The sequence below is a fragment of the Parus major genome, chromosome 3 (assembly GCF_001522545.3).
Source record: "Parus major isolate Abel chromosome 3, Parus_major1.1, whole genome shotgun sequence".
In the NCBI taxonomy this organism is placed as follows: Eukaryota; Metazoa; Chordata; class Aves; order Passeriformes; family Paridae; genus Parus; species Parus major.
The window spans coordinates 7017394-7025753 of NC_031770.1; the positions used below are offsets into that span (position 1 = coordinate 7017394).

The 8360-nt window shown below is 40.0% G+C and overlaps 1 protein-coding gene across 5 annotated transcripts in view; it reads left to right on the forward strand.

The window, feature by feature from the left end:
- The window catches only part of MACROD2 (mono-ADP ribosylhydrolase 2), an 850223-nt gene that overhangs the window by 589356 nt on the left and 252507 nt on the right, over window positions 1-8360 (forward strand). For all 5 annotated transcript variants that reach the window (XM_015620850.3, XM_015620848.3, XM_015620846.3 and 2 more), the window contains exon 8: window positions 3279-3352. In XM_015620850.3, the coding sequence (XP_015476336.1) occupies window positions 3279-3352 (74 nt within the window). The remainder of the gene's footprint in view (window positions 1-3278; window positions 3353-8360) is intronic.

Below are 8360 nucleotides of genomic sequence, written 5' to 3' on the forward strand. Positions count from 1 at the left end.
CTTTGCAGGAAAATTATGGCCATGTTGACTGCAAGGACTCGCTCAGCCTAGAGCTTGCTTTGCCAGCCATTTTGCAGGTCAGGGTTACAATTTCCAGGAATAAGTTGGTAATGCCCTGGAAAGACTTGCAAAAATCTTCTAAGTCTGAAGACTCTGAAAGCTTTCCTAGGCTGTGCAAAGACATACCAAAGCAGTAGAGTTCGGATGAGGTGTGCTTTGTGCGATGGTAGCAGGGTGTACACCCTCGTTCCTACTGACTTAGCTTGGAGCCACTGTGCCATCAGCTGTGATGATGAAAGCTATCCTGTAAGGGGTGACTCCTGAACTGAGGGGCACCAGAGGAGTGGCTGTTTGTATCCAGGATTGTGCTGTACCCGGGGAGTTGGGATCCTGGTAGTGGATGGTGAGATCTGATCAGTTGGCACTGCAAAATGCAGATGGTGGCAGTGAAATTCTTACTTGCTGAAGCAGCTCTTCAGAAACCAGACACAGCCTGCAGTGTTTTTGTGGTATAGCTGGGTATGTGGCCAAGGTGTTCTCTGAGGCAGTGGATGATGTAGAATGGGCAGTCCAAGTTAGATACCTGTGTCTGTGGGTAGGTACACTTCACCACACGCCTGTCCACGACATACAACCTGCCAACCCTCTCTCTTTCTCCAGGCACATAAACACAGTAAAGTCCTGTACCTCATGGCCAATGTGTGCTTTTTTTGTGCCCTTGTCCTTTTCAGTATGCTGCAGGAGCACTCACTGCAGTAACATGGCCCAGTGTCACTCATTACTTTACCTGTTTTATCTTTTGTGAAATTGAGCCTTTAGCCAGAATTGCCTGAGCTGCTGCTCCAGCAGTCAGTAAACTGTGAGGCACCTCGAGCTCATTTCTCTCCAGTAATTTGATTCCCACGTGCTTCCTGAGATTGCTTTCTCGCTGAAAGGGGGGATGAGGGTGCACATGGGAGCAGACCAGAAATGTTATGGCAGGCAAATGTAGGTTAGAGATAAAAACAATGCAAAAGCGTATTTTAAAAAGAGCCCAATCTCGCTCTATCTTCCTTTAACCCAGTCCTATAAACAAAAATGTTTTTCTATTTGAGAGTTAGAGACACAGGGGCTTTTGTGCTGGTGCAAGGTTTGTAACAGGAGGCTAATTCCATCCTGCTTCTGCATATAATCAGTAAAATAATCCTTTCCATAAAATTACCAGAAATGTGTGTAAAATGCTAATTAGATTATTCTTTTTGGGGGGTAGCTGATCATAGAAGGCTCCGATGGATTTCAGCATATTTTCTGAAATCGTACACAGAATTGAAGGCTGTTTATTTAGGCTGCTGAACTGTTTCCTTTACATTGTGGTGACTTAGTAGTAATTGAACACCAGTTTTCTAGATAAGGTTCTATTTAAGACTGGTTAGTATGGCAGCAGTTTCTAAACAGGGTACAATTTATGGAGAGATTCTATACAATCCCCAGTTCTTTATCACCATTCTGGCCAACCTGCTGCAAGGGAGTGAAAAACAAGCCTGAAAAGTTAATCTTGCTGGAGGGAGAATTGTTCTGAAAATAAACCATTCAGCACATAAACAATAGTATATCAGTTGTCTGAAATACACATTTGTCCCTCTGTGTGGTGTTCATTTTATTTCCAGGCAGAGCTACCACACTCAGGGTATGGAATTTCTATGTGAAAAAGTCCCAGTTTGTTAGCTAGGATATTACTAATTTGAGCAGATGGTCTGCTTAGAGCTCTGTTATTTTATATTATGAAAATGAGGCTGTTGGAAGTCCCCGCTTTGGGTTTCGTTAGTGGTCGTTAGTTGGTGTCATGAGACATATGCCTCGATGATATCAGCAGCATTATTAAATGTTATAAGAATTTATTTTCTCGACATCCTTAGAAGTATCCACAGTAACATTTGTAGGGTCTAAGCTAGTTTTTTTGTTGTTTTTTTTTATCTTGGACTTGGTAAGTATATTTTTTAAAATGTAAAAATATGCTTTATTGAGAAAGATATTCAAAGGGAGCACATGCTACATGTTGGTATTATCCAAAATTTACTATTTTACTTGATTTTCTTGATGAATGGTTGTCATCTGTCACTTCAAAACAGTACACATGCTGCTGGAGCAAATCTTTGCAGAGCCAATTTACAGGAGTGATGTTTTTGGAATGTGATTCAGTGCAGGGATTTTGGGTTGGGTTGGGTTTTTTCCCTCATCTTACATTGCACAAGTTCTGAAAAAGGGTTAAAGAAGATATAAGTCAAAAAACTGAAAATTTGTGATTTTTTGCAGTATCTATGTTTCAGTTTATGGTGCAGGGGTGATGCATGTTGTAAGAAAGGCTGTATCTACACAGCTGCATGCCAAATTTCATGACCCTTTCTAATCCTGTCACTTGCTTGTCCACTGTGCCTGCAGCTCCACCTCTTCAAAGCCTGCTCTATTAATCTCACCTACTGAGAGAGATTCATGCAGCTTATGGGGTTTTATTTTTAAATCCTCACAGAAATTATTTGCTGCCCCCAAGTTAGGAATTTAAAGGAAAATTAAATTAAGGTGCCTAAGTAATGAAAGCATCCTTGGATTTGATAGGTAGAAACCATCAAAGCAAAAAGTCTGTATCCCTGGAAAGATTTTTTGGTATTGTTTAGTGCTGGGGGGAATTACTATTGCTAATGTATCATGCAACATAAGGCCTTAAGTTCATATGCTTATGCTTCATGACTTCTTTAATTTCCAAAGCTGTTTGTTATGATTTAGGTCATAAATTGAGAGATTTCCAACTCAAACATTTCTCTCTTTATAAAGCCTGTGGCACAGGGGTCACAGTTTTGCTGACAGATGAATTAAAGAGGGAAAGCCTTAAGAAAGCCCTTATGCCTTAAGAAATGTCTGAATTTTTCTTGCTGCCATGCAATGTAAGCCTAGTATTTGTTACTGTGATATATGTGTTGAATGGTTGCCTGCCTGGTATGACACATGTTTAGCTCTCTGTTGTTTCTTCTTCTCTTGAGCAGTGGACTTCTCTTAACTAGAGTCAAGTAAACAACAAAAAAAATCCAATAAAGCATTGGTGTCCCTATTTTCAATTTATTTAGCTGGGGAGAAATGGAGCAGATGTTCCCTAAAACCTTGATACAAATCTGTGAAGGGAGTTGACCAACTATAATTCCAAAATATTTTAAAGAAGAAGAAGAAGAAAAGCCCAGATTTTTGTTTTCTTTATATATAAAATAAATATGTGCCTTTCATTTATCTCTCATTTCTTCTCATTCTAGGTTTTCCAAATGAGCCTGCTGCTGTCATTGCCCTTAGCACTATTAAGGAATGGTTAAGCAAGAATCACAATGAGGTATGGAATAAAACATTTTTTTTTACAAATTTCTTTTGAAAAGAGGTTATGGTCTTTGACTCCAAAACTGTGAAAAGAGTAAACATAGGCTTGAGCCTTGAAGTCTTTTACTGTTTAATCTTAAGACCAGTGAAGCCAGGTCAGGACAATATAGTCAGGGGAAGATTTTTATATCTAAAAGCTATACTAGAGTTCAAAGGAAATGCCTTTGTTTGAAACCATACTGTGCATTTCCTCTGCATTGTAATCTTTCCTGGCAAAGCAGAAGACTATTCTCTTCCTAAGCTGTTTCTGAGTGGCAGAGTTTTTGGGTAGTAATGAGGAGATTTTTGGAAAGGAAATGTGCATACCAGTTGTCAGTGGAAACGGCCACCAAAGGTCAGTGGTGTTCCAGAGATCACTTTACAGTAAAGAGCTGTAGGATCCTATTTTCTGTTTTCATTAAGTTTTTGGTTTGCTTACTATGAAGTGTTCATTTTCCCAGAAACACTCACTAAATATATGAATTTGTAATAATATTAGTCATCTTCCAGTGGCAGCACAATAGTGATTATTTGTACAAGACAAAAAATGCCTTTAACAGAATGATCTGCATCTCTCCCCTTTCTAGTGTTTGTCTTTCTGTGTTCCTAGTGTTGGGTTGGAGAAGTGCAGCAAAAAAGTGGCAAAACAAATAAAGTAATTATGTCTTACACTGTCAGCCTGCCTGTTTCCTTATGACAATAGCCAGCAGATTTCAGACAGTTAAAGTTGTTTGGTATTTTGTCTGAAAACATTGAACAAAGCATTCAGTGGAGAAGCACTGCATACATAATTAGTAGTATTTTTCCTCTAGCAATGTATTCAGAGAGCCCATTTTTCCCCAAGAATCTGATATGTCAAGGTATGAATTTAGTGGGTTTATGTGGTTTGGTTTGGGTTTTTTGTTAAATTTGAATTGAAAGGCAGTAATATGCTGAGATTTGAGTGGTACAATTGATGTTTTCAAACCTGGAGGTGCACTAAGGAGTGTGTACATGTTTGGACACTGACTCTTTGTAGCATTGAGTTTGGTTGTGGCTTTTGCTGCTGCCACAGTTGCTTCCCACAACTAGAAATCTGAGTGGTGAAGCAGGAATTTTGGATGCACAGACTTAATTGACACTATTAGGGCCTAATTCTCATCAGCTTAGCCCTAAACTTACATTTTTGGGGTCTTGTCTGTTGGTAATTTTAACCTTGACGTGTGAGGCTAAAACCAGTATGTTTGTGATGTTTCCCATCTTATCATTTCTCCTAGCTTCATTTTTACCACAGAATTTTAAAAATAGGCTAAAAGGTTCAGTTTTGTTTTTTTCTTCAGAAATAAGCTTTTCTTCCTAAAAAGCTGAGCCTGTATCGTATATACACCTCCTACCTTGCTCCTTACAAACCCCAATTTAACTTGAAATAGTTTTAAGTAAGTAGCTGTAGTTCATAATGTTTGGACAGTGAAAGGAGCCAGACTGTCCTAACTACAGAGCAATTATTTAAAATTATCTTACTCATCTTGCACCACAGTTGTGTGGGGTTTTGTTTTTTTCCATTTGCACTATTACAGCTCATAGCTGTTGTCTTAAATGTTGTTTTCCTAACATCCTGAATCCCTGCCTCACCAAGCTGAGGTCTCACTCTGATGCCCTTGAAGACATATGGGTGGTGCAATTATTGCATATTACTGATCATGGCAATTCAGAGCTGTTCCCCCAGAGTTTTTGTTGATTTGCAGAGGAAGTGGAATATTAGGTTTCTGTCAAGATACATTTTTTAAGGGTTTGGTTATCCACAGCTTTGTACTTTCTCACACGAAGCTTGCTCTCTTCCTAAGGTTTTTCCACAATCTACTGGCTTAAGTTTTGGATTTTGGCATAGTTGCATGCTTTACTTGTGAAACAGGACAGCAGCAAAGTAAAGATACTTAATTTTTATTGAAAACAGCAGTAACTTCTGCAGTAAAAGGGAACTTTGGGAAGCACACCATTACTGGGTTGCTGTTATTTAATGCATATAGCAAAGAGATCATAGGTATCTGGTTTAAAAGAAATGATGTAGCTCTGTGCCAGATGTTAGTCTGATCTATTCTATTTTATTATGGAATCACAGAATGTTTTGCATTGCAAGGAGCCTTAAAGTACACCTAGTTCCAACCCCTGCTATGGGCAGGGATGCTACCCACTAGACCAGGCTGCTCCTGGCCCCATCCATCCTGGCCTTGAACACTGCCAGGGATGTGTACACTTGCTCCCTTGGACTACATTTTGTGTTTTGAGCAGTAGTATTATCATACATTACCCAAGCTTTTCCCCAAAGTAGCTCATCATACAGTAGTGGAATGAAGAGGACTTTCTGTGCTTTAACACAGAAATTCTTACTGCAGACAGCCGTATGATACAGTCCTTTCTACAAAGTTCTGTCTTAAAGACAGATCAATTCCCACTACACCCACTGGATATTTAAATTCACATTTTCTAGTCTGGGAGCAAAACCTCTAACGATCTGGCACTAGGGCAGCTTTTCAGAGAGCTGTCTGCATCTCACTGCTGTTTCCACTGACCAAACCTGCTCCCCTGGGACTGCCCGCGCTGTCGGGATGAGCTGGTCTGCCCTGCTAGCAGCCTCTCCTGACCAGGAGAGCCCTCCTACACTTGGCTCTGACACAGTTAAATTAATCAAAGGCTGCTTCTTTCCCTCAACCTTTGTCCTGCAATCTGCCTTACCTGTGAGAAGGTTCTGCTTCTTTAGTCCCAAAGGAGTCTGGCAGCCAGTTATGCCCTTGCACCTAACCACTCACTAAGGTCTCAAACTCTTTGGTTGTAGAATGTGAATTGACTGATTGAATTCAAGAAGTTTTAGTGCAAGATAGACAGCATGCTCGCTAGGGAATCTTCCTCCATAGCAATATACCTGGCAAAAACAGGTAGGTGAATGAGATGGAAAGCTGACAAATTTCCCAGTCTTTTGTTGTGCTGTACAGCAGCCATGTCTCCTCTTCCTCCCAGCAACCCAGGGATCTGGGACAAATCTGGGAAAGATATGGCAATATTCTTGTTTTCACTCCTCTACCTTCCTGTACTACTTCTTTCCTTTGATGCCATAATGAAGATTTTTTTAGATACTGATATTAATTCCAAGTATAAAAAAAAAATCAGTTGCTATATGCCTTAGTCAGCCCAGGGGCCTGAAAATGTAACTTGAATAACTCCTGCAAGCTGTGTTAGAGTCCTGCAAATTTCTCTGTCATAGGATTTAAAAGACAAGTGATTTGCATTTAGTAAAAGGTTTTCTTATCCAAGCCCATGGTTGTGCTTGACCCTTCAGGTGTTTGTATAAAAACTTATTAGCATGCTTAACTCTGATGTCACTTAGATGAATGCCTCATTACCATGCAAATGGAGTTAGCTCCTTCCTGAGGTTAATTGTTACAAAGCAACAGAGAGATATTTACTCAACATACAGCCACCATAGTCCAGGAGCCTAAAACTCAGCTACAAGAAGTTGGCTGGGAAAAACAACCCTATTGTAAGTAAGTGGTCTGGACTCAGTTGTGTGTAACAGCAGCACCATTCCACTCCTGAAATGAAGCCCTTAGTAAAACTAATCTCTGGCCATGCTTTACACCAAGGTTTGCTGACTTGCAGCCAGAGGGCAAATCTAGTTTAGAAGCTGGTAAATGGTGTTAGGCTGTAAGTGGAGAAATCCCTTGGAGCAAACTCCCTGGTATGGCCTCAGTCAGCAGTAGTGTTTAATTTACTGCAGACCACCTAGGCTATCTCCTTAGCAAGCTGTGTTTTCACATTGCACAAAGTGCTCTAGAGGTTTAATAGAATTCTTCAGAGCACAAAATAGAATTGGAGTCCACTCTTTAGGAAATTACACCCTGGGATTCATTTTAAAATGCACATTAAGTTCTTTAAACAGGTCAGAACGTTTCTTTCTGGGATAATTTGGCAAGGTTTGAGGTGTTGCCAGCTGATTTCCTGTAGTGCTATCTCAAAAACATTGTGACAACTTTAAATACTGGACCACCTACATTATTGGGAGTGATTGGGAGAGGGTAATCTTTGTGTTTTATGTGGCAGATATCTAGGAATGTTTGCAATGATAGAAATTATATACTTTTATTTTGCTATGTTTCTCAAAAGGGTGAAAAAGATCTCAGTGTATGCCTCACCATACAATACACTGTATTGAAAAGCCTCAGGACTTTTTCACTGCTCAAGAAAAGACTTTCATTTAACAGCACATTTAGTTCAAAGCATTGTTCTTTCTCTTGCACAGCATTTATTACACACTCGGGTAGAACAACAACTAGGAAAGTGCAATGGCAATGTATGTGCCATTGAAATAACTGATAACAATTAAAAGCACAAAAATGAGAAGTAAATCAACACATTCTTGATTCCTTTTCATTAGACTAATTGCTGAAGAGAGACTTTTGTTTCTTATTTTGCCTGAAATACATGAGACTTAATAATTTTCTTTTATCAGGTAGTGACATATCATCCCACAGCCAAAAAAAAAGTTAACATTTCCAGTAAAGCAGGATGAGCCAAATCCCAGTCCAGATGAAATTAGGGGAACTCTGCTTTAATGGGGGTGGGAAGGTGGTCAGGATCACACTCACTCTGCTCCTCCTGACAAAAATACTCATGTGGAAACAAACCCCTATTTGTCTGGTTAGGCACACTCCAAGATGGGTGCCCAGAACTTCTGCTTCCTTTGGCACTGTGATCCATCCAAACATGATATTGTGGGGGGGTTTTCCACTACTAAGGTAGCTAAAGGCTACCTTAGTAGTAAAGGCAGGGTATCTCATGCACCTAAAATGGTGCTGGGTACTGCTCACCAGTCTGGAGAGAGATGTGGTGTCCAGCTATTGCCTGGGAGGGCAGAGCAAAGGGACCTGTCACCATTCTCTATTGCACAAAGCAGGCTTGCCTGAAAGATCATTCCAATGTTAATTTTATTTTGTTTTTAATTTCTCTACCCC